The 26,884-nt window shown below is 46.1% G+C and overlaps 1 protein-coding gene across 1 annotated transcript in view; it reads right to left on the bottom strand.

The window, feature by feature from the left end:
• Positions 1-2,710: 2,710 nt before the first annotated feature.
• LOC144148752 (uncharacterized) overlaps positions 2,711-26,884 on the bottom strand; it is a 38,352-nt gene continuing 14,178 nt past the window's right edge. Inside the window, exons 3-8 of the mRNA XM_077680268.1 lie at positions 17,163-17,292; positions 14,495-14,628; positions 10,765-10,966; positions 9,881-10,014; positions 6,892-7,120; positions 2,711-3,474 (exon numbers count right to left, since the gene is read on the bottom strand). Of these exons, the coding sequence (XP_077536394.1) occupies positions 3,374-3,474; positions 6,892-7,120; positions 9,881-10,014; positions 10,765-10,966; positions 14,495-14,628; positions 17,163-17,292 (930 nt within the window). The 3' untranslated portion in view covers positions 2,711-3,373. The remainder of the gene's footprint in view (positions 3,475-6,891; positions 7,121-9,880; positions 10,015-10,764; positions 10,967-14,494; positions 14,629-17,162; positions 17,293-26,884) is intronic.

Raw genomic sequence — 26,884 nt, 5'->3', positions numbered from 1 at the left:
TATTTTAAACTCCTGGGATCTGTCTCTGACTGACTCCATGCGGGGTCTCTTATTTTAACACAGTTTCCTTCTGTCTATTTTTAGATACAGCCTTAGCTTCCATTTATTCATCCTATGATCACTGCTCCGAATCTTACTTTGCACCTCTACGTCCTCTACGATACCTCGGTTGTCACTTAAATTGAACTCAATTGAGTTTTTGGTGCTACCATCGGGTCGTTTTTATGCCCATTTCCTATTTTTTCGTCTGCAGAAGAATGTGTTCATCAACCTCAGGTTATTTCTCTCTGCAAATCCCACCAGTGTATCTCCTCGACTGTTTCTATTGTCTATTTCGAAGTTTCCCACTCACCTCTCGCATTTGCTTTTTCCGACCTTTGCGTCAAGGTCTACTATCACAATCGTGAACTGCGTTGTTTTCTTCTTCACTGTCGATTCAACGCCGTCTTGGAAGCTATTTACTGCTTCGTCATCATAGCTGGTTATTGGCGTGCAGGCCTGTACTATTTTTAACCTGTATCTCTTTTTTAACTTGATCACAACAGCCGCGACTGTCTCGACGATGCTGAAAAACTACTCCACGTTTCCTGCTATTTCCCTGTGGATTGAGAATTCCACCCCGTGCTCTCTTTTTTCTTGATGTCCTCTGTAGCGTAGAATATGTTCTCTAGTCAGATCCATGACGCCTTCTTATAACTTTGCTTGCCTATAATATCATTTAATATCCTAGAGCTCCTCTAGTAGTACGGCTGAGCTTCCCTCGCCAGACAGTAAGCGTGCGTTAAACGTTGCCTGGTTTCGACGCGAAAAAGAAGGGTACGTGGAGGTCGTCTAAGCCGCGGAGATGTGCAGAGCCTTCGGAAGGGATCCGAAGGAGGAGGGCTTGCTCCAAGCAGTCAATAATTACGATAATGATGATGATGATGATGATTGTGTGTAATGAAATTTAAAAACTCTGCTTAGGTTAGGTCATATTAGTTTAGGTTAGGTTTGCGTTAGTTTTATATTGTGTTTAGGTAAGGTTAGGTCGGGTTTAGTTTAGCTTAGGCAGCGTTACGGTACGCTGAGATAGCCTTCTTAGGTGTTGATGCTGAGGAAAGACCTGAAAACTCTCTTCTGCCAGGATAAGCGGAAACTTGGGAAGAAACTTCGGTAGGGGGGGGGGGGGGGAGGGCTCAAGTCAATCCATTTTAATGATGCTGATTGTGAGGTGATTCTAAAAAGCGCAGTGCATTTGTATGAGCGCCTGAAATGGGTAGTTTTGTTACGTAGGTCGGCCCTAAATTTTCGAAATAAATCTTGAATCAGACAATCGCTGACAAGAATTCTGTGATGACCGCAAGGCGCAGCGATGTTGGAGTTTCACACGTGCCACACCAGGACGTTAGACCAGTGGTGCGAAGAAGACTCCGCGAACGCTGGCAACAACAATGCGACCAACAAACAAACAAACAATCTACATAGGATAGAACCACACATCGTAAATACTTTATCGACAAACAATATATGTCCACTTAAGTATTCATGTACAGGCTTTGAATAGGCCACACACACGCCGCACATCATTTCTCACATCATAAATGCTAACCGGCGCACTACCTCCAGTTTCCACCAGATGTGGAGAATGGCTCTTAGTGCTCCATATCTTAATCGAATGCACTTCCTTCAACAATGTGCGACAGCGGCATTTCGCATGGGCAGAATTCCCCTTCATATTTTGTTCTTTTAATGCAAACCTTTAGTAATCTCGTCCAGCGATTTAGCCGTCGCGGGGAGTTCGGCCTTACTTTGACCGCAGATGCGTCGTACTCTTGCCAACGCATCACGTAACTCGTCGGGTCAAGCTCTACTAACGGCCGCGTTTGGTAGCCGTCGCCGCCACTGCTGCCGGATTGGCGCATGCGCTCCCCGCAGCTGGTTCGCTGACTGACCACGTGACTCGTCGCGTGCATGCGAGCTTGGCCATGGATGAAAGCGAGACCTGGCCGTCATCTCTAAGCGTTGCGTACGAGCCGGAGGATTTGAGCCATCGTCGGCAAGTGGCCTCTGACCACTCCGCGGATATCGCCCGGCGGGCTGCTTCACTGGAAGGGTCCAGAATACCAGTCGCGCTAAGCAGGCGTCGGAGAGTGAGGAAGAGTGAGCCGGAAGAGGGACGACAACCGTATAAAAAGACAGGCTTTGATCTAATAGTATAATGGTTACAGCTGGATCAAATGTTAACCAAGTGAAATCAAGATTTACCCAGGCTAAGTTAAGCTTTTGCTTTGCATATCCAGGGATAGCTGAGCCCTGCTAAAAATGGCTGCGGCCTACCGCAGCCGTTTTTAGCACACCAACCAATTACCACGAAAAAACTTCTTTTAGCCTACCTCGCTGTAGCCTGTTTTTCCAATCTCATCTCGTACCGCATGTAACTTTCGCCAGTCTCAGCATTCAGGGAGGCGCCAATGATTAGGCGCCATCGTAGTCGCCTTCGTCAAAAATTATGTTCATCTTCATAGTTTAGATTAGGGCCCTTGAAACCCATATATTAAGCTCTTTAAATAATAGTATCATGCTAATACCATTTATGCTTGAGCCATTAAAAGGACACTGAAGGACCACTGAGCACAGCTGTGGCTCTCTTTAATCAAGGCTGCCCTTGCGCGATAAACACACGCATAAATCCATTGAATTAAACAAGGTTTATTTTCAAGTAACAGCTCCTAAGCAAATCCAAACATTCTACAAAACGTAATAATTAAGGATGTTGCTTGTTCGGTAAGAAAAGAGTAATCGTACCTTCTGTGAGACACTCGAATGCACTTGCAAGCGCCTTCACACGTTATACAAGTGAATCGACGTCGTGAATAAAATTATGGGAAGCAGAGTTCGAGTGACAGCAAAAGTCTAATAATAGTAATGTGTCAGTAACAACTAACAAGAAAATAAGTAACCAGAAAGATAGGGAGTTTAGCAACGATTAGCCCAGGCAGAAGGGTCGCACCTTCTGCCAGAATGAGTCAGTCGTATTGAGCTTCGCGCGTTGGACCCCTCTAGCCAAATTCTTTTGGTGTTAGTTACATGATTTATTTAATTGCCCCAAAACCGGAGAAGGGGAGGACTCAATCGATGGTGCAGGTCGTTAGTAAATGTTTTGTAATATTGTAGGCAAACTAGGTACTCGGTCTCCGCCAATGTCACTCGTTTTCGCAGGAGCCTATCATCTTGAGCTGCAAAAAGGTTGGTGATGATTCCACAAGTTGATGGCTAATGCTGATATTGCTGTATGATGATGTAGCTGACAGAGCCATTGATATAGCTGGCGATTATGATGATTCCCCAGGTTGATGACGTGTGCTGTTAAGCTAAATCTTCCGCGGTGCTCCGTTCATACGGCCCATCGAAGAGACGGAAGCAGGAAGGCAGTTGCTGAGCTTTGAAGGAGGAGCACCACTAACAGAAGTGGTGTGGAGCCTTTGGAGTCAGCCACTGCAAAAAGGAGACGAACGCAATCAGTTTTTAGAGTTTGGCAGAGTATTTTATCTCCATGTAAATTAGAAAAAGTAAACCGCGGCGTTCAGCTCGCCCCGGCGGACAACGTCCGCCGGGGCGAGCAGTTAGGCTTAAGGGCGGCGCGCCGCTCCAGAGTATTTTATCTCCATGTAAATTAGAAAAAGTAAACGTACAACGACAATTTATTTCACACAAGCGTTGCCATCTTTACATAAATCGGGAGGGATAAAGAAACCTCCTACTCTACTAAGCTTACATTTAAACTGTTACATTGTTCCCTAAAAGCAGAATAAATCTCCTTAAGCAGCCCAATGTTGCCGAACTATTTACAGTGGCTAGGGAAATATCTGGAAAAGTGTGAAAGGACATATTCTTTATACTGTATGCATAAAGAATATGCTGTATGCCATAACTTCATTTATATGACGCTCAAGTGGCATGTTTTCGTTATTAGTAAGCGCAGTTATTGCTTGGAGTGAAACATTTGCAGAGTGTTACAATTCAGTGCGTCGCTACCATGTTCGCGCGTGCTGCAAGTTGCGGAGTGCTCCGGTGCTGTGTAAAAAAGCTGCCTCTGAAAGGTGACAGCTCTCTGGAGAACGGCCGGCGTGTGGGCGCCTGGCTATCGGTAAATCAACCTCGGCGTCTGCAAACGGTTCTTCATGTTGAGACTTGCCCAACGAAACGGATGCCTCAGCCGAGATCTGCCCTCCCCCTCTCTCAGACTCAACGAGCGCCGCTACTGCCCGACCCTTATGAACTCGGAAAGAGTGTTGTGTGTGTCTGTACTATTTTCGGGCCATGTGTGCAGAAGCGCTGCGAAAGCCGCGCAGCTGTAACATAAATCCGCCCTTTCGGCGGATAGTTCGGTTTTGTCTTGCAGCAGCCAATCGATGCTGTCCCCCTGTCGTGTTCTACTGTAGCCTCACCCGTAAGGGTATCGTTCCTGTATTGCTTCGGCTCATCTTTCGTCTTGCAGTAAAGCAGTTACGTTTGCCTTCGGCTTCTTGTCGTCGTCACCAAGGCAGCAACCTTTTTTGGTCGCCCACCACCACGCTACCTCACATGACGGAGGTGACGGGGCCCGGTTCGGCTACGGCTTCCCGAGTGTAACAAGGGGTTTCATTCCCTAAATTCAAGAATGGAGATTGTAAGTTTGAAGCATAGGGTTTCATACTATTGTGCACTAGAGGGGAATTTGGTTGTAATGTATAGGCGATCCGCTCTTCAGCGAGTCTTCCGTCATGCACTGCGGGGAGGCGTTCCATTGTTACTTGTCGCATGATCCATGAACAAGCTCAGAAGTTGTCTGTGGCTGCAAAAAAACCCACTATTATTGCTAAAAGATTATTTAAGGTTGTTTTATTCATCGCAAACTGGAGCTCCAAAAATTCATTTGTCTGAAATTTTTTGTAGATGCTTCATGCGAAAAAATAAAAATGTTACCCTTTTTGTTGATTTTGATTTCAGGAGTGAAAAAAAATCGCGTGGCAAGCCAAGCCAAGTTGGAAAGGAATGCTTCCAGCTGCAATGGCGGCGCCTATGACGGCACGCGTTAGCAGCGACATATTTCCATTTAGTATTTATTAGCGCGAAGTTTTGTGGTTTGAACCTCAAAGAGCGTTTTACGTGCGCCTCCCGTGGGAAGCAGAGTTTCCTGGATTGAAAAAGCAGCTGTATTTTCTCTTCACTGCTTTTTAGTCGTAATTGCAGCGTTCGCATGGGTTTGCCTACATACCCCAACCCCTCTGCGCCCCTTCTACGTACCCAACACCCAAAAGCCTTGGCAGGCCAGGTCACTCGGAGGTTGGTGTCTGATTCACGGCTGACCGACCGCGCTAAGGCGGGGGCTGTCCATTTTGGGGGCTTTACCTGGTCTTGGGGACATTTTATTATTCCTTTAAAAAGGCCATGAAGATAAAGTACAACTTGGTTTATATTGAAATAACTAGGCTTTGGTAACTATCTCAGTTCCATTGCAGTCCCGAGATAGATTTTTAACCTAAAAAACTCAAGATATATTAGAATTTTAGCTGTCTGATTTTGACAGCCCGCTCAGTGCGACCGGAGCGTGAGCAGCACAACCACTTTCAGCTAAGCGATACTAGTCCTGCCCTGTGCGTGATAAAACCAAAACGCCATCCAAAGGAAACATAGGAACTGATATTTTAGGCACTCAAATAAAGCAAAGTGCCGTGTTTACTGCCTTATTTCACCTTGATTTATGGAATGTAGTCGCTGACGCGATATAATGGCAGTAAATATATTGCCACACTCCAGTAATTCGACGGCAGCGCAGAGGGGCGGTGCCGTCAATCCCTCGTTCGCGCGAGAGCGGGAGAGAGAAAGAGAGAAAGCGTCATTTTCTTCTTCAAGCGCACACACCCCGGCTTGAAGAAGAAAATGACGCTCTCTCTCTCTCTCGTGGGTTTTTTCTCAGCTGCGACAACGTCGCTATTTGACTGCCATAGATTTCTGGTCCATTTTATAATTAAATAACTCCTTACTGTTGACAAGTCACTACAGTTACACTACAATATTTAAAGAAGCCGTCCAACTTTCGAATAGCCAACACGAGGCTGCCTCTCTCGGAGCTGCATAAAAGTAGGTCCGCGCTTCGGTCGACGTTTTTCGCTTGCGTTCGAAACGTCGTTGAGGTGTGTGACATATTGTGTGACATGTGTGGCATGAGCGTTAGTCGCTCATGTTTCAACTGAAGAAACGGAGTGCGCTGTTCCGCGCTCGCCTCGCTACGGGCAGCCATTTTAGCATTTGGCGGCGGAGTGCAAGATGCCTCGATGGTCCGCTCAGCTCATAGAGTTTCATACTAATATATATTAGTATGAAACTCTATGGCTCAGCCAGCCAGGTGAGCGAAGCGGGGCGCCACTCCGGTAACGTCACTTGCGCCGGAGCGCACCACGCATGCGCAATGGAGCTGCCACTTGCTATCGAAGCGGAGCGGACCGTCAAAGACGGTAGGCTAAATCTCTCTATTGTTAAACCTTCAGAGTTGGCGCTACAGTGACGTAGCAGGGGTAACAGTGACGTGATAGGGCATGCCCTAAAAACTGTTATGAATGTGCTAACGGCACGTTAGCCCTCAAGTGATGCGATGAAACGGAACTCGAGGACCAACTACAATTGCCCAATCATGATTCTTGGTGGTGGATTCGGTTCTCGGAAAATTCTGCGCCGTCGTAGAAACGTCGCAGAAAAGTGGTTGGGTAGTCGCTACTCCTTCATATGTTTCCTTTACTATCTCTATTATTTGTTTTGAAGTTTGCGATAAAATCGGTATCATTGTTATGTGGACGAGCAGTCTTTTTTAATGAAGCGAACGTATTTGTCATCCTAACTCCTGGAATCAATACCACCGCCAGGCCCACGCACCATATTGCTCGGAGACGTGGGGGCCCGGAGAGCTGTGTCCGAGGACGAACTCCTCATCCCACTGCGAGCCGGCCCGGTCGCTGCTGTCCAGCGTTGCTGTGCACCTGATGCGCATCTCGTCGAGCACGAAGTGGCTCGGGCGAACCGTGAATCGAAGGCCCAGGGACGTCACCTGGCGGCCAGACTCCGCAAGCCGGACTGGGTAGTTGACCAGGTACCTACTGGACACCTGCGAAAATCCGGCCATCAACAGCAGACATTGCAGTATCTCCAGCGCAGAGGAAACGGTGCGTCAAAACGTTCCTCCTTACCGATGTCGTTTTACAGTGCAGATGGTAATAGAGAGTTTTAGCATTCCGTATGGTCCGTTTCTTCCGTGCCTACCGTCAGTACTGGGACGAGACTGCGCATGCGCGCGCGGGCATGGTGAGGGGGACACCCCCAATCGTGACGAATGCGCGGGCATGGCGAAGGCCTGCCGTCGGAACTAATCAACTATACCAGAACGAATACGCATGTGTCCAGTCAGGCCCCCGTCAACATGGTCAGCACGAAATGGACGGAACGGACGGAATGCTAAAACTCGCTAACAGTAAGTATACAGTCCACAGCAAACGCTACATTGAAGCCATTTATAACTGAAAACGTAAGTAGCTGTGAGTGGTAACGCCACGCGTATTACTAGTTCAGAAGGCGGAGTCTTAAAGGTCGACAACATCGTTTTCAAGTTGTTAATATTTGTTTAGTGCCCAATAACTATTTCATAACCTTTTTTTGGAAACCATAAAAATGCAGCTTAAGAATGATTTTCTGCTGGCGAATTTTGGAAGAAAAACGTTGAAAGGCAATTCTCGCCGTTTCGCGACTTTCAAAATGCCGCCCGTTTTTACGAATTTATTTGACCCGAAAGTGGAGGCCATAAGGTTGAATTCTGAGGCTGCCTTTACTCTATGATGTCCCGTTCTTCTTTGAGTCGAGCGATGTGCTCTCATCTTTAATTTTCTATTGGGATTTTGTGCCTTGGAGTTATACCTCCGCCACAAGACGAACCGTGGGATTCGAGATGAGTTTAGGTCACCAGCGAACCTTTAACATTCGCTGAAGCTCCCGACGTATGGGCGTTTTAGTTTCTTGATCTCACCAGAAAAAAAGGCTGCCATGGCCGGCAACACAACCCGCTTCCGTGGGCTCAAATCCCCTCTTACGAGCTGGGTGGAACAGCTCCATGAGACCCACCAGGGTGTCAATTAGAGCCAGGACGCAGGAGTGTAAAATAACCCTTCAGAACGAATTCGCGCTTTTAGACGCTGAGAACGAGGACAGAGTGGACACACTAAATGACACCGTAACAACAGCAATCATTGAGTCAGCATCGGCTAATCGAGAAGCAGCGTGTAGGAAAGAAACTAGAAAACTAACTCAGCTCACGAAGGAACTTTTTGCGAAACATGATTCTAACGAGGCAATCTTTTGAGTGAACCAAACTTGTATTTTGAATGCATAGTACCGTTAAAGGCATGAAAAGAGGAAAATATGCAGTCGAAGGCTACATAACTGTGAAACTTTAAAGGAGGGCGTAGATATAGTAGTATAAAAGCTTGGTAAACTAAGTCCAGAAAGCTTAAGGTCTTTAAAAGTAAAAGTACACAGTTTTAATTCATAAGAAGGGAGATACCAAAGATCTTAAAAACCACAGACTCATCAGCCTTCTGTTGGTTGCGCACAAGCTGTTTACCAAGGTAATAGTGAACCGCATAAACGACAGCCTAGATTTCCAACAACTGAGTGATCAGGCTGGTTTTAGAAAAGGATACCATAATATGGATCCCATTCATGCCATCAACCAAGCAATAGAAAAATGCGCACAGTATAATAAGCCACCCTATCTATAGCCTATGTATATCTATATCCTATCTATATCTATCTATGTATCTATATCTATGTATCTATGTATCTATCTATATCCTATGTATATCTATAGCCTATCTATAACCTATCTTTAGCCTATAGACATCTATAGCCTATGAAAAAGCGTTTGAATCAATAAACTCCACCGCAGTGATGGAGGCCATAAAAAAATCAAGGAATGGAGGAGACCTACCTAACAGTCCTAGACAACATAGATATTAGGGATGCACAGGCAGGTTGACCCTTCACAAGCAAAGAGAAAAGCTCCCAATCGGAAAGGAAGGGCGCCAAGAAGATACGATCTCGACAAAAGTTCTCAGAGCGTATCTGGAGAGGGTATTCAGGAAGCGTGACTGTCAAAACGTAGGGTTACGGATCAACGGGGAATACTTGAGCCATTTGAGGTTTGTAGACGACATAGTCTTTCTCAGTGAGTCTGCCGAACTCCAAAAATAATTGACGAATTACAATCCGAGAGCGTCGCTGTGGGAGTAAAGATAATTATTATTAAACCTTAAGTAATGATAAATAAACATGCTGAACACGTATTTTTCAGCATAGGTAACGCAGGACTGGAACAGGGTAACGATTGTAACTACGTTTGACTGGTGGTCAGTGCTTGAGAAATAGATAAGGCTGAGAATAGGAATGGGTTTGGGTGCACTCGGCAAGCACTCACACCCAATGAAAAGTAAGCCACCTCTATCCATAAAGAGAAAGGTATTTAATCAGCGCATCCTGCCGGTGATGACATACGGAGCGAAAACTTAGCACCTTACTGAACAAGTAGAAAGCAAACTTAGATCCTTCCTACGTGCTATGGAGGGTATAATGATAGGAGTAACGCTTAGGCACAGGAAGGTGCTCACGGGTCTGACAGCCATAATCGCTGAAGCACTGCGTTATTCGGTCACCAAGCTGCTCTAGCACTTTGTTAAATAAGTTTTATTTCTCTTTCTCAAATCGCGCAAAAAATTACACCGGAACTCCTGTTTAAAATCACTTAGTCTTCCCTGAAACACCCTGTATACGCCAACCTTTTCCCGAAGGGAGTAAATAAAAAGCACAGAGAAGACCTTACCGGCCTGTCGTTGAGGTGCCACTGCAGGTGAACAGGGCGTCCGTAGCGCGAGTACGAGCAGGTAACGTTCACTAGGTCACCCACGTGGTAGCTCGCCTGGCCGCCATTTATAGACGGCTTATCGTCGCTTGAGCCTGAAATCAAAGCACACAGCACTATAGGCTGCCACGTAGGACATATCCCTCCTCACACAAATCTCTTCCAGGAAAACCAGGAAAGATTATCGCGCACCCTGCAGGCCCATACGTTCCCACACCACGCCAGACCGCACCTTTTTTATTTCAAACAATTGTGCCCGGTTTGCCTCTTCTGTGGGGAGCCCGGGACGCTCAAACATATTGTGAGTGGCTGCGACAAGTCTACCCTTGAGCCCTCCAACCTCCGGCTTTCCACAGAGCTTTGGGGAGAGCCTTGACCATATCCAGCAATGAAGATCAGCGGCAATTAATAAGAAAGGCTCTCGGCGCGGCCCGGGTTAAATGCATCCTCGAATGCTCTCTCTCTCTCTCTCTCTCTTTCTCTCCACACACCCAGTACGCCCTTGAAAACGCTCTCTACAAATTGGTGCAGCAGTCTGGCCGACTGTTCCGGACTGACCATACCTATCCACGATCAATGTCTGTGCAGAGCTGTGCATTTTTGGTGCCACTGACTGAGTGAACTGTGCATTTTGTGAATAGGATTCCAATACTGGAACTGTGTACTTGGCCTTTCTCCTCTCTCTCCCCCATCCTTACTTTCCGCAGGCCCTAATGGCCTCTCGTCTGTAATAAAGTGCTTCACCCACTCGTTTAGCTAACAGACGGAGAGACCCGACGAAATTTTCGCCTTTACGTAGATAAAGAAATAGTTTCCATTATAAAAGAAAGCGAATGCAGCCGCACCAGTGGGCTTGGCGTCTTGCGCAGCGATGATCTCTTCGCTGGAGAGTGAGTAGGCCCCAGAAACCGTGGCGGTGCACTTGAGCTTCATGGTGCCGAACACAAATTGGTGCTGCTCTGCCCTGAACGTAAGCCCCAGGGACGAGTGGTACAGCTGGTCCCGATCGAGGAAGATGGGATGCGTTCTTTCGTACACTGGAGGAACCTGCCGACAAGAAAGAAGCATTAAGGGTCGTTCCAACATGCGAATCTGGAGGACCAGCAGAGCTGTAAAGTCATTGCCACTTATAAAACGACGCCCACAATGGCTTTATTGTTGTCGTTATGATATACACTGATCGGCATACTCGTATCTCCCAACACATTTTGTCCCTGGATGCCTTCACCAATCTCATGGTAATGCTTGGCATCGAGGTGTCTGCAACCAAAACCATTACCTCGCCGGTGGTGGCGGTCATAGTCGAACCACGCTCGCACAAACATGACCATTGCGGGCCAACCACTTCAACCCGCCACCTTACAGCTTGTTACCTGCGGCGTGGAAGAAGGGGGGATCGCAAGAGGGAATGAAAAAGCCCAATCCAACGTGATAGCGCCTTCTACATCTGATTCACCGCATCTCAGACGCGTTAGGTAGACTCCCGTCCCATAGCGCGTCGCTTGGTGCGGAACATCGCGATTCCCGGAGCTCTCTGCTGAACCATGTGCTATCACCTTACCCGCATCAACTATATGTACTGTAACGGGCTGGTCTTAGGTTCATCAGAGGGCTTCCCTGCCACCCCGGGTCTCAGAACTATAATGCTACGCTCGGATTCTTACACTCGAAGCCACCGTCAGGGCGACCAGGAAAGGTGCCTCGGTTGGCCAGCATCTAATCATCTAGGATCGCCATCCACAAGAGTAAGCGGGAGAACAACACCCACGCCCATACCTAGATGTTACGCCATAGGAGGACGTGCTGGCTACGGAGGGAAAACCACACCATGCAAGACCAAACACCAGGTTAATGCTGCGCAACGAGTGACTCATGCTCAAAGTACCCCAACGCTATCCTCGGACGGCCATGATCCAAACGTCTTGCGGGTATAAGTCGACGCCTCCGGGAAATTAAAAAAAAAATAAGGCAGTTACACTCAACGTGAAAGCTGTCAGAACTGCACAGCTGGCGTTCTGCGCTCTTTGCTACCACCAGTCACGCTCTTAACCTCCCTGTTTCACTCTTCTCCTGATGAACTGAACAGAGGTTTGTTCAATGCCATTCAATTTTCCCGCCTTCTCAGTGCTCACGCACCTTCTCCTGGGACAGTTCGCATCGTTTCTTTAATCTCTAGTTTCTTGTTCGGCCTGGAGCAGCACGAGCGGGAGTTCTGTTCTTTTTGTGCTGGCTTTCACTTCGCACGTGATGGAGCATTTCTGCGCCAATTTGAACGCGTCGTTTTTTTTTCCCAGCGGCTGCTGTTTTTGCTTAGTATCGTAAAAACCAACTCAACGAGAATTCCGAACAAAATGCAGTGTATAAGTGTATTCAAAGATTGTAAGTCTCTCTGTTGCCACACAGAGCGCGCTGATTGGGCGCCGGAGGAGCGCCGGTGGGAGGAGAAATCACGGTCTTGCTGAGGCGGTGGCGTCCTCTCTTGCGTTGAACCGGATTTAGGTAATTTAATTTGAGGCAGACTGACAGCAAGTTGTCTTCGGGTCACATCCCGCAGCCTGCTAAGAAGTATGCTTTCCAGGACCTCGCGTTTGCGGCCTCACGTTCAATACCAATTTTGAGACGGAATTTAACAAATTTATGGTATTAATGCAATGAAATCCTGATCATTCCTTCATTTTAAATTAGTTTAAATCATGTTAGATTATTTTGAAGCGGTTTTATCCATGCTACACTTGTTTTTGACCATTGTTTGGAAACCTCATTTACCGTTAAGACTTGAGCCGACGACAGGAGACGCCGACAGCCTGACCTCCTAAGGTGGTTCGCGCCTAAAAACTGTGGGCCATTCACTGTGTGAAGGTGTATGAACAGCGAAGGTCTTCCGAGCGTGACGTAGAGGTGCCACATAATTGAGGCGAAAGATATGAGCATATTCCATTTGTCTTGAGCGTTGGCTGCTGTCATTCCTAGAAAGAAGCGTACAGTTGCAACCGTTTTCTGCTGAGCATTTGCAACAAAGGTGGCTTTGCGAAAAGGCGTATTTGCACACGCGAAACAGAAATGCACGGAACCGGTCCAAGCAGTTTTTCTGAACTATCATGTTAGAGTTGGAAGTAAAGTGAAATGAAATGAAATGAAATGAAATGAAATGAAATGAAATGAAACCCTTGTCTGTGTCCGTCTCGCACTCGGGCCACTTCACCCAGTCAGTCATTCGCGTACAGGATTCGCAGAATTGACCTATAAGAACAGTTAAAAAAAACCATGGGTTTTGGCGAAAGAAAGTAACATTGCCGGGGCTCCAGTCACTTCAGTGGGCGTCAAAACCAAAAACTCCAACCTTACACTACTGGGTACGAATATCGGAGGTCTTGTAGCGGTCGCTCGCTAGAATAGGAGCGTTCAAAGCGAGCCGGTAGATGGCGCTAGTGTGTACAGGAAGGGCCGAGCTTGTGCCTATCTGCGAACGGATAGTCGAAGCAGCGGCTATGAAGCAGGGCGAAACAAGTGGACACCAGCTGATAGCTCCTCTTCACATCGAATCGAATATTGCAATAAAAGCAAGAAAAAAAAAAAACGGAATTCCACATTTGGAGCATCAACGTGGGGATAGATCTCGCGTTTTTCGCATATTTTTTCGTATATGTCTACGAACACGAAAAAAAAAATGAAATGGTTAAGTAGTGCTGTTATCGCTTCCTAACGCTGGCTCTGTCGACGTGTTTGTTTCTGAAGTGAACCTTTTCCTTTTTCCAGTAGCCATCTGCGCATGCACGAGCTGCCCGTCCGCCATTCTTGGCAGTAGCCTCGGGCGAAATAAACAAAAGGGCGCCCCCTCAGCTTGCAGCTTGGGGAGCGGCTATGCTTCCTAAGGCTGCACGTTTTTATTATCTCCTTTTTGATAGTTCGCAGTGAGTTCGTACGTACACACAAAAAAGGGTTTCAAAGGAAAGGGGCAAAAATGTTTGAGGCTAACCACACTGCGAGAACATGGCTGCGAGTGAGGGGGGAAGGAAAATTAGAAAAATAAGAGAAGAAAAATGGGTGCTTGCACCAAATGCAGATTAGTCAAGGGACCGTGCGCCTGCTACCGTGACATTCATATGAAAGGCACCGGTGGTGACGGATGGGTGCGGGCGAGACTGCAGGACGAGAACGTTTTGTGCCCGAGTTCCCCGAAAGCCAAACATTTTGGGGGGCGTGCCTTACTGCCATTTTAATTCGCCGTGGTGGGCGCTAGGAGGACCGGTACTGGAAAATGGTTCATTGCGGCCTTACTGACGCGATTAGTGCTGGTGTTTGTCAACCAGGGCGATGTTATTCAATTCCTCTGTTTAATAAAACATATATTGGTTTTCAAACGTGATTGTGGTCTGTGCCCGTTATCATTAAAATTTAAAGAGGATTGTGTGCCTTAGAAAAGCACCCCGTGAACCCGGCGTGCTTCATCATTACAATCACAGTTTAAAGTTTTGTCAAATCCAGAGCACTGCGAGAGTTCCCGCTTTGAGGGTACCAATTTCCGCGGTTTCCTCGTAGCATACCTTGTTCTGGTCGTAAGGGGTACTTACTGACCTTCTCGTTGTTGATGTACCACGTCAGCATTGCTGGCGGCTTCGATGCTCCCGCCCGACACGTCACGTTCACCAGGTCACCGACTCGGTAGTAGGGCTGAGTTCCGTGAATCTCTGGGCCCTTTTTTGGTAGCACTGATGCGTGCCGGAGAGGGAAAAATCAAAGCAAGCTTGTTAGGCGAGAAATACTACAGCATGATTGTGCGATCTTGAAGAATCTCAATCGAATTTCCAGTGAAGCTGTTACTGTGACTAGCGTTTTCATGAGTGAATGAGTGTAACATCGTATTCAAACGAAAGCTCTTGGGAGAAGTAAGGATGGGGTAGGGGGAGAGGAGGATAAAATTAACAGAATGGGAACAGTTCCAATTTTGTGTTCCTGTTTACAAAGGCACACAGTTTAGTCAGGCAGCGTGTTTGTTTTGGCGATCTCGGCCCCTCGCTGGCTTTGTGCCATAAAACATTAAAGCATCATCATAAGTCAGGCAGTGCCACTAAAAATGCACAGTTCACACTATAGACAAACTATAGACATTGAGTGACACTATAAACATTCAAAAGTCAGTTCCGCTGAGTTTACAATGTGCTGCACAACACACTATCTTCACCAGCCGCGTCTTAAAGGGACAGACAACAGATTTTAATGCGTAGCAACAGCCAGGACCGTGTAACGCCTTGCAATTCCGCAAAAATGCAAATATATCGAATGATCCACCTGTAATCGTTATAATAGCGTAAATTGAGATAATTAGTCGAACGGAATTTTGAAAAACTAAAGAACGAGAAAACTATAAAAGAATAATGGAAAATGGCCAACGCATGGAATCTCCACATGAATGCAGATATCGCAAGAATTTCATCTGTAATCGTTATAATAATGTAAACGGAGATGATTGGCAGAACGAAATGTTGAAAAACTAGAAAAAATAAGAAAAATATGAAAAAGTTACAGAAAATGGTGAGTGGTGTAACGCCCTTCATTTCCGCAATAATGCAGATCTAGCGAACGTTCCACCTGTAATCGTTATAATAGCGCAAATGGAGATAATTGGTCGGACAGGATTTAGAAAAACCAAGAAAAGTGGCTATAAAGGACTCGCAATCATGAGAAGCAGCGTAAGAATGCTACGCATTAGTAGACAATTCTCTGAATTTCTGGAGAATATTTTGTTAAGTGCATGCTCTCCAACTCATATTGAAGACAGCGTTTTATACAGTAGGGTAAGCACAAAAAATTCCTAAACCAGTTGGTGGAAATAATTTTAATTTGGCGCTAAAGCGCGCGTATAGAAACACTCCGTCGGTTCCGATCCATGAATCAAAAAACGCAAAAGGAATAGGAAAGACTACAGTTTTTATGGTTCTAGCTGGCGACAAGTTTCAAATACGTCTTTTCATCTCGCCTGCAGTTACAAGTACGTTGCTGCTATCGTTTCTGTTATCGTTGCCAGAATTTGTTTTGGAAGCATATTTAAGGCTAGCTGATTAAGAAATCAAATTAAGAAAAAGAAGTCAACTTTCACTTGCCATCTAGGAAACAAACGACCACTGGTGGACCACAATGGTAAAACGAAGTGGCTAACGAGAGACGGCACTAAGACAAGGGGAGATGATTAACTAGATGGACGAACGAAATAGAAAAATTCGGAGGCAAAGAGTGCACTGACCGGATTTGACACGAGTGGACATGAACTGACTCTAAACCCACTGGGGGCTTTCCTGTTACAGGTTCTAGTGCACATGCATTATAAATCTATTTACCCCTCATCCCATTAAGGCCACGTGCCACCCTACAAATAAAGTTCATTTGTGTCGGTTAGGACTCGGGCAACGCAGGGTAGAAGCGGTTGGAGGTCATCGGAAAAGGCCTCCGTCCTGCAGTGGACTTAAATAGGCTGCTATGAAAAAGTGAACATTTGCTTTCGTCTAGCGTGTACATATATCAGATTGCCTTGCTTTATTTACTGCAATTGAATTTCAAAGATTAAACCGTTCCACTCTACGTGAAAGCTGTCGGAAGTGCAGAGCAGTGACTCGCCATAATGGGCTGTAGCGCCGTTATCCGCTCACTGCTGCCACCCAATGCATTTCACATTTCCCGCGTTCACAATGCTCGCGCGCCCCCTGCCTAAAACTGTGCCAGCAGGAGTTCTGTTCTTTTTGTGCTTGCTTTAATTTCGTACGCTGGAGCGGTTTTGCGTCATTTCGAACGCGGCATTTTTTTCTTGCGCGGCTGGAGCCTTTCTGCGGCATTTCGAACGCGCCATTTCTTTCTTGCGCGGCAGCTTTTTTCACTTACTACCGTAAAAACCAACCCAACGAGCGTTCCTAACTAAATGAACGCGGAGGCTGCCGGTTATATACACAATTTTGCCTAAAATGTACCTGCAGTTTTCTTTGCACTAGGCAACGGGGAGATGTATGACAAGCGCCAGCGGTTCACGAGGTTCGAACGGTTATGACAATTTAAACCGCGTGGTTTTCGAAGCTTCGGCGTGACCCCCTGACAAAGGTACATCAGGCTCTATATACTTGGGTCCGTTATCTCGCTGCGCCGCCTGATTCCGGCAGTTACATCGAACCGTTAGCGGCCTACGACGACACGGCGAATCCATAAAGTGCTCTGCACTTAAAACAACAACAAAACAAATGTTTGGCTGCACACTTGCCGTAGATCTTGAGCTCTTTCTCTGAGCGGACCGTCTGGAAGGAGGGGGCGTCTGCGGACACCTCGCAGGCGTACTGGCCCTCAGAATCGAGGTCCGTCGTCCCCAGGAAGACGCTTCCCGCTGAGCTCGCCTGCACAAGGAAGGCCACCAACAGACATCATGGCTACACAACCCGAAGCTTAGGGCTATACCATTATTGCGTTGTAGCCTTCAAAGAGGCCATGAAGACGAAACACAAGTTTGTTCAGTTTGAAAAATCTGGCTTTTCGTAACTCACGCAGCTTTACTACAGCCACAAAATACGTTATTTAAAGACCATAGTCTTTCTGGGGCTACTTAAACGCAGAAATGTCGGTCTATCTGTATGTCTGTCTGTCTGTGACTCGATTGAGCCACCCGGCGAAAATGAAACAGATGCCGCGCAATAGTCTTATTTACCAGCAGCCAGATCTAAACACCTAAGTTCGTTGTGAATGTTCTTACTTGTCAACATTTCCGAAAAAGACCAAGATATTACGCAAATATGATGCAGAAAAGGAATACATAAGTGATATTTGCAGTGTTCCGTTATTAAAAAAATTATGGATGATTGGTTTTTGTGATAGCAAATGAAATGCTACATCAACTGCGAAAACCGTCGCCTGCTGTTGCCCGTGCCCCTGGCGGAAATTCAGAAATCAAACAGCAACAGCAACGAAAGGTTCCACTATTCAGGTTACGCGTTCCGCTTGGAATTCTCGTGGAGTAGGGCAATGTGGTTCTATAAACGTTGAAGTAGGGCGCCTCAATTCACGTGCGTCTCCGCCGTACGGCAGCGCTGGCATCGAGGCACCCTACGTTGAAGCAGTGCAACGCGGTAAATTTAAATTGACTTTAGAAAACCTCTAGCATGTTATCTTGGGAGGAACGAGAGGGGAGCGAAACAGCATGAGAGGTGAGCGGGAAAGAAAAGGGAGGCATTTACTTGTAAGGGCGGCGAGTCGACTACCGTCTTTCGTCGGCATTTGCAACGAAAGGAGCAGATACGCGGCCATTTTTTAACCGATAAACCGCAGGAAATTTTGGTTAACTTTCAAATTTCGCGCTACACTGAAGTAACGTTGACAGGAGTGCCGTGTTTTCGGTAAAAATTCAAACACAGTTATCAGAGTGTTAACTGCAGATCAGCAATAAAGTGATGCGATCAAACGGAATTAGGGGCCCCACTAAAATGACCCCGTCATGTTTCTCGCGGTGGCTGAGGGCGGCAACCGCCGATCGCTGTAAGCAGATTCTGTGACGTCTCACAAAAACCGCCGAAAAGTGGATGTCAAGTCGCCAATGTTTCGTCTGGTTTCCCTAACATCTGCGTTATTTATTTGACGGTTGCGACAAAATTAATTAGCCAATCTTGTATTTTGTCCTCATGGCCCCTTTAAACATTTGTTTATATTTACGTTTAACAGGTATTGCAGCCTCTTAACAACACAAGTAGTCAAAAACGCCATTCGCGCAAGGAGGTCCACCTCAATATTGTGCAGCTTATCTACAGTAATTGTTTTACAGGCAGGAAAGGCCTAGTTGAGAAAGAAATATTATTTATGTATCAGCCCCTGGGCGGCCAAGGCTGAACAAAACGGAAACTCTTCTCACCTGGTGGGTTAAATATCGGACATTAAGACATTATTATGGCCAAGGTATGGGCTTGGGCGTGTTGGTACAACGTCCTTGGAACAGCACAAAGAAACGAGGGCGAGGCGTAGATGAGACACAGCGCAGGCTAACAACAGGCGTTTTAATGCAGACAATTACTTGTATACAGAATTCTGTCGCAACAAACGAGGAAAAGTGGGAGGAGGAAGCAACACAAAGTCGTCACTGGAGTACACGGGTTATCACCAGACATAAAGAAGCAATTTCTTTGTCGGTTAACAGCACCCAAAGGTTACTGACACATTCGTTAGAAAATAAATCTCGTACTCTTCAACGATCTCCCCGGTCATTTGATTCTTGTATACTTTTATAAATAATAGATGATTTTCTATGTTAAAAGTACGAATATTCATATAAAAGGCAGCAAGGCACCTTTTATAAGCAGATTTACATTTATATATTGAAGATTTACAAGATTTTATAAGAAGTAAGACGCCAAGTTTCAGCTCCGTATGTCATCGCCGGCAGTATGGACTGGTTGTAGATTTTTCTTTTCAGTGACAGAGGTAGCTTACTTTTCATTATCTGGGAGTGCTTGCCGAGTGCGCCGCAATCCATACCGATTATTCTACGCCGGATTTCTCTCTCGTGGTTGGGGCAAGCATGAACCATCTGTCCGACGTAGTTATATTCTTTTACTTCGTCTAGCTTTTCATTTTCAAAGCTGGATAGAACGTTTTTGACAAGCTTATTCCTTATTGCTTTAGATTTATTCACATTTATGTTTAGTCCCAGGGCTGTGCTTTCCGATTGCAGTTCCTCAAGCATTGTTTGCAGGAGCTCTGCAGTCTCAGTCAGTTACGCATGTTGTCCGCAAACCCCAAATGGCTCAAGTATTTCCCGTTTTTTCCTAATCCTACGTTTTTCCAGTCCAGCTTTCTAAATGTATCCTCCAGGCATTCTGTGAATAGTTTTGGAGAGAGGGTGTCTCCCGGTCGTACTCCCTTTCGGACTAGAGGGTTATCGGACTGGAGGAAGTACGGCAGTAATGTAAGTTTTTCAATAGACCCTATTAGTTTTTACTTTGATGGCATAGTACCGATTATTGATCATCTAAATTTATCCTCTTCGAGTCCGGACAATATTAATGCTAAAATTCTTAGAATCACGAAGGCCTATTAAGACATTATATTGACAAAAAAATTTAACCAATAATTGAAACACAGAAATCTGCCTGATGACTGGAAAATCGGTAAGGTGGTTCCACTCCATAAATCCGGTGACCGTCATTCATTAGGCAATTACCGCCCAATTTCATTAACCAGCATCTGCTATAAGATCATGAAACATGTAATATTTTCATACCTACCAAACGTTCTTGAATTATTCTCGTTTTTAACTCCTGTGCAACATGGGTTTCGAAAGGGATTTTCCAGCGAAACTCAACTAACACCTGCATAACTAGTAGTATCTGTTACACTTTTCACTGTAAAGTGCACCTTTTAGTCATGCTGGTACCTTTATGTTGTTGACGCCTTACACGACATCGACGCAAATGTGAAGATTTCCAAGAGTCTCTGGACTCGACTCCAGCCTGTGACTGCCTGTAACTTTTTTTTGTTTTTTTTAAAGACAGCAGCACCTAAGGCTCGCATAAATAAAGCTTATTCCCCCTCCTTCTTTTTTATGTGTGTTCATGTGTCTGTCTGCTGGAGTTTCTTTCGTTTTTTTTTCTTTTTCTTATTTGTATTATTCATGTAAGCGTATAACCCTTATCACATGTTCACCAACCACTGAAGTAGCAAGCCCAGCATTATGCAGGGCTGACCTCTTCGGTCTCATTAAAGAATTTTCTCTCTCTCTCTTCCTGTTCTCTCCCAATTTTCACTTCCAGTCCTATCACACATGTGAATTTCCTATCGCAGACGTGTTTGTAATTAGTAGCAGTGTATAAGTGGTAATGTGTTTTTTTTTTCACAGAAATTTTCGAAAATGTGCTATTGCATTTGTAAATATGTTTTCATTGATATATGTGCATAGTTTGCATAGTTGGATTTTTTTTCTTATTTGATCGAGCATCACATTCGTGTTTCTGTTCCTTCGTATGTTTCGCTGTCTGTTCGGGACCGCAGGCACATTCAAGCGATCTATGACCCCTTTTCGCCTGGGCGACCAGGAAAAAATTTTGTTGGAAATAAAAACAACTTGACTTGTCTTGACTTGAATTCCTGAGACGAAGCAGCTCTGCGCCGCCACCGAGAAGACTGCAGTTCGCGCTGCGCTCACATTTCGCGTTAGGGAGTATCGTAATCATCAGACAATTTTTTTGAGGACACCAAAAATCTATAAAAACTAAGCCTAACGCCACAAAAATACCGCAGGCAAAATTTGAAAATCTTACAACGCAAAACTCCAAGGAACACTCAGAGACGTTCATTCGGACGTTATTGCTCTCGAATCACAACATAAGAAGAGCTTCTGAGCCGCCGTTGTCTTCTTTTCTTCACGCTGTTCTCTTGACGAAAGTGATATTCGAAGTAAAAAAACAAGTCGTGCCGCATTTGGGGAGATGCGCTTCGCCAGCGTCGCTGGAAGGGCGAGTGGCGGGGATGCAGTTGTCTCTCGTCGCGCGCACTTGGATCGGCGCCAAGCGCCACCAAGTTTTAGCTACGGAAAGCACTGCGGCAACTTTCCTTTCTTCCCGTACATTATTGAGCGCATTCCGGTTGTTTCAAGGGCGGTGCTCGGGACCCATGGCATGAAAGTTCGCGAAGCGAATGCTTTGGAGAAAATGGGGGAGCTTGGACGAACTTCTAAGGGGGGCCGCACTGGTGACTAACCCGGATCCGAAACACTACTGCGGAGAAAGTGGCGTCGGGCTGAAGTAAATGTTTACAGCGTCACGCCATTTGCCAACTTCTTCGCCTTACACGGGGTGCTGGAGCCATATCGCGAACCTAGGTGCGCTGAACCACGGTAGGGTCGGGATTTTCAAGGCAATAGTTTTTATTGGGCTAGTTACCATATTTTCGCGCGTGTAACTCGCACCGAAGTTGCGAAAATTTTACTGACGAAGCAGGGGTGTGAATTATAGCAGTGTTTTTCCCTTAGTGCAGCTCCACGCCAATGTGCGTTGTGCCGGGAAGCGCCTACACAATAACACTGACTAATTCTTCCATGGCAGTGATTGCGCAAAACATGCAAAGACAAGGAAGAAAAAACAAGGACAACCACACCGTAACAACTGAGTTTTATTAGTGAATTGTGACTGTAACCTTACAGTCAGTGTATTCTACTTGCTCAATATACGCTTTTTCTGTCTGCATAGTGTGTGATGTGTTGTTTGAGCGGTAGCTTTGGTGCAGCCTTTCCTTCATCAAGTGTGCGGGTAGCGAGGATCTTTTTTCTTTTCCGGCGGGCTGAAAGTGGGTGCGCGGATTATATGCAGGGGCGGGTTATATGCTCGAAAATACGGAAAACGCGAAATTTCGCTCGATCAATCGGTCTGTCTCTCGATCCTGCTTCCCGGCCAAAAGTTAGACGGATTCTTCAACAAGAAGTTTACATATGCGAAACCATTCCGCATTACTAAATCTGGTACTATACTTTGTTCAGCAAAAAGAAAATATTAGGCGTATTTTCGGCAAAGTGTCCATCCATTAGAGTTGTTTGCAATATTCTTATAAGTAAAAATAGATCGCTGCTTGATTTTTGCGGTAGGGAACAAAAGAGACGAGTTGAAAACAATATTTTAACCAAAAAAGCAAAAAAGCGGTTAGTACTTGAGCCCTGACCTCATGCTGGAATTCCAAATAAACTATAAAAATTGGCGCAGCTCCCCCTAGTGGTGCAAGGCAGGAGAAGCAGTTGAGCTGGGGGTCGACCTGGCTTCTCCCCACAATTGAGGCGGATCCCACGAGAGAGAGAGAGAGAGAGAGAGAGAGAGAGAGAGAGAGAGAGAGAGAGAGAGAGAGAGAGAATAAACATCTTTAATTTCGAGCTTAAAGGTGCAGGATGGTGAGGGCACCGGTGGGGGGCGTCCGCTAGTCCGGGATGCCCTGGTCCTTGCTGGCTGCTCGTGCCCTCTCTACCAGCATGCGCTGGGTCGAGAGGAGAGGGAGCAGCCGTAGCCCAGGAGTGCAAAGCCGCTTTGAACAGCGCTGTGAACCAAAGACCATTAAAGTATGCACAGTGTTTCACTCAGTAGCAATCGTCGTGATCCCTTTCGTCGTCGTCTTCCGACTGCACAGCCGCGTAGGGCAAATCCTCTTGTAGCACGCCCTCGCCTCGGTGGACTTCCACTTCTCCGTCAGCTGGCCCCGTGTGCCGCCTCTTAGTGTGGATTGTGAAGTAATGGCTTGGCAGATTCGGCTTCATCGTCTTTCGCGCGGCGGACCCGCCTTCGTGATCGTCGTGACTACGCGACGACGATGACGAAGGCGGGAGCTTCTCATGGGGTTTAAGCCCCCGCGCAAGCCATAAACGCCCATTTTAAATGCATTAGTTAAATGTATTTCTTTAATTACTGTGCGTATAGTTTGTCTCGGTGAGCGCCCTTTTTTTGGCCAATCCCCCTGAGTGGGTGTGAGTCATATCTTCTGGCACCACCACCCCCACGACGCCGGGTGGTCACCGCGAAGCACGCGCTCACGTGCACTCGGTGTTTACTGCCTGCGCCGACGGATTTGTGTCGTCGTAAATAGCTATGCTGTTAAAATTCCAATAGATGGCGCGTGAGCAGTGGAACGCGGGAAAATTGAATTGACTTGAGCAAGCCTGCGCCTTTTTTATCATGGTAGGAGCAAGACGGGAGGGTAAAAGTGCGAGAGGGGCGCGTAGGAGAGAATAGAGGCACTCACGTGGCAGGGGCGGAAGATGGCTATCGCCCTTCGACGATATTTGCACCGAAGCGCGCATATACGCGGCCATTGTTTTCTGAGTTAATTGTGTCAGCGTTTTAACATTTGAATTTATACCAAATATATAAAATATTAAAAAATAGAATGTCTATTTGACGAAAACACGTCGTTTTTTGTTTCCAATGAGCAGGCTTACGTGGAATGTGGACCGTTTTAAGCAAAGCGTGTGGCTGCTTTTTCCAAAATTACGTTGGGCAAAGACCCCTGTTCAACACTGCGAAGTTCTTGGCCTCACTCATAAGCATCGTCGCCCCTTTGTGCCTTATTACAAGAAGAAGGCCTCTCCCAAGGATAAATATTTGCTTCTATCGTGCGTCTATCGAGTCGCAACTTTGCCGCGCAAATTTCTTAGTTTGTCCGTGAATGAAATCTTTAGTCTTGCCCTATTTCGTTTGCCCACCCTTGGTAACGATTCTGTTAAATGGATGGTGAACTACTTGTAGATCATGCGCATGACTAGACCTTAACCAACCCTGCTTCCTACAAAAATCGTAAGGTTTATTTAGAGCGGTCAGAAAAGAGTTTCGTATCACCTTCCCCTTTTTTCTTGACCTTTGTACTAGGCTAACCGGACTGTCAATTTGAAGCGCATTCTTGTTCTTCGAATAATGTCCGCAGCGATGTGTTAATCAAAGTGAGACGTCGGTTACGTGCAGTAGCAGTCTTCTTTGGATGTCTGAAACATCCTTGAGGATTTTGCACTTGAACGCGTTACTTCGCCTCTGTATTCGCTACAAATATTTGAGTCCCACTTCGTCATTTAAATCCCATGGGAGAAGCACTCGTGGTTTCATGCTCAGTACACTTGCTATATATAGCTCGTTCCGATGTTACCGGGCTTGATGAGCAGCTTAACTTTCTCGCTGTCATCTCGGCGTACTCTTCAAATGCACATGAATGAAGACATCTTATTCTGATAGTCAAGTCTAGCCAGAGAACGTGACATCGTCTCACGTTCTGCTTGGTATAGAAAATGGGATGTTGGCGAAGTTTCTGCAAGGAATCTTGTTTATCAGGGAATTTCAATGACAAAATTTGTAGCACAGTTCAATAAACGCAACTCCGCGAAGTTTGTCTATGAATTCGATGTCTTACTAATTTTGCAGTGTTCAATAGTATCAGGTTTGTTGTCTTTTATTGGATAGTTCAACCGGCTTATAATGTTAGTCATTTCGTCTTCATATTCAAAGTTGGTTGCAAATTCCTCACTCAAGTAGCCGGTGTCGATAAACAATTCAGCCTTTTCATTTAACCATCTCAACGCAACTTTATCTTTTCTTAACTCGCACAGAAAACTCTTCAATGTAACCCGTATATCACTGGTCCTGACAGTCTAGCTTAGTGTCTTTTTTTTTTGCTTTGCAGCACACTCCTCGAGCAATTATCGTCGCTTCTTTCATTTTTGTCTTTAGTGCCTGAACGCGCATCCCTGACCGAGTGAAAATGTTCGTGCTTGGATCGTCGAACAACCATGCACGACTTCTCCTGTATAAGTTTATTTTTTATTATCGGTCCCCTGAGTACTTTTACTCATCCAGCCCACTTTGGTGCATTATTTTTCAATTTGCTGATTTCCAGCTGTTTCCTCCTTCCCACGTATGTATTTTGTGCTTGCGCGTTTGAGAAGTAGTCCGGGGCTCGCCTCTTTACGCGAACCTTGGCCCATTCCTAGCTAAAAGTGACGAGCCTGCCAGGATCCGCGCTGCGTTACCATCTGTAGGCACGAGACCCATAGCTGGTTGGGTTCCAGTAGCCCAAATATTCAAAACCACGGCCCCTTTATTAGGAGAAAGATGGCTAAAACGTGAACCTTTTTTCTACGCAACCTGAATCAGGGTAAAAGTCCGAAATCCAAACTGCGTGGTCGTGTCGAAAGGACGAAATCGGATAGATTGATTGATTGATTGTAAGGTTTAACGCGCCGACGCAACGTGGGCGATGAGGCGCGCCGTAGTGGGGGGCTCCGGATTAATTTTGAGACGAAATCGGATAGACGGCGGGTTCATAACGCTAGAATCCCAGGTTCGATTCCCACCACGGGAAGTGTTTTTAGGGCTTTCCTGCAGTCAGTTCATCGTCATCATCATCATACCATCGTCGTCGTCGTCGTCGACACCACCACCACCACCACCACCACCACCACCACCACCACCACCATCATCATCATCATCAGCAGCATGTGTCCTTGGTTAAAACTCATTGTCAAAAGTTGGCTTTCGTGCAGTGCGTTTTGGGATAAAAACATCGCCATCACTGAGGCAAAGAAAGCTCCGATTTAATAATGTGCATAGCCGCTTTGCAAAAAAAAAAAAAAAAAATGACAGCTGGTCAGGGATTACGTTCGGCAGGCGCCGACCTTCACACGTGTTTTCATACTGAGCATGTAAACTAGCTGTTAACAGATAGGCCAGACGACTTGATTTCTATGTAGCTGTACTAACACACGGTGGCGCGTATAAAGAAGCGATCCTGAGACAACGTCAGGAAAAGAAAAAAAAAAATGAGCAGGAAAGGGAGATCCTCAGGGAATTTAAGAAGAGGAGGGGAGAGGTAAAAAAAAAGCGTCTCCTGAACTGCGCGTTTAGTCCAAAAGGAAAAAAAAATATGCCAGGCTCAAAGCATAGCGGCACATAAGTAAACAAATGGAGATTGATTGATTGATTGTGGGGTTTAAAGCGCCGACGCCGCACTGCCGGTGAGGCGCGCCGTAGTGGAGGGCTCCGGATTAATTTTGACCACCAGGGGTTCTTTAACGTGCTCCGAAATGTCGAACACACAGGCGTTTTCGCTTTTCGCCTCCATAAGAGAAGCGGCCGCCTTTGTCGGGAGTCGACCCCGCGTCCTTGGGCTCAGCATCACAACGCCTTAGCCGCTGAGCCATCGCGGCGGGTCGTAAACGAGTGCGCTCCCCAGCACATAACGGAGCCTCGAAAGAGCAATAAGATAAGAACAGCTTGCCGACATTAGGGGAGAAATCGCAACCTTTTGCAACGAGTACTAACTAATTCTGGAAACTTCTATACTTGCACAATATACAAGTTTTTCTTTTACATTCGTTTAAATAATGCGCAGTGAGCAGTAGAAGGGTTGCTACGTTATTTTGCCGCACGTTTATTCTGAACATCTATACACTTGGGCGACTTGGACGGTGGTAGTAAGAGGCGGCAGCTC

Source organism: Haemaphysalis longicornis, unplaced genomic scaffold, assembly GCF_048455015.1.
Source record: "Haemaphysalis longicornis isolate Haplotype H1 unplaced genomic scaffold, Haemaphysalis longicornis Haplotype H1 scaffold_8, whole genome shotgun sequence".
Lineage (NCBI taxonomy): Eukaryota > Metazoa > Arthropoda > Arachnida > Ixodida > Ixodidae > Haemaphysalis > Haemaphysalis longicornis.
The sequence above is the reverse complement of the archived record's forward strand: the minus strand, read 5'-3'. Positions and strand labels throughout refer to the sequence as shown.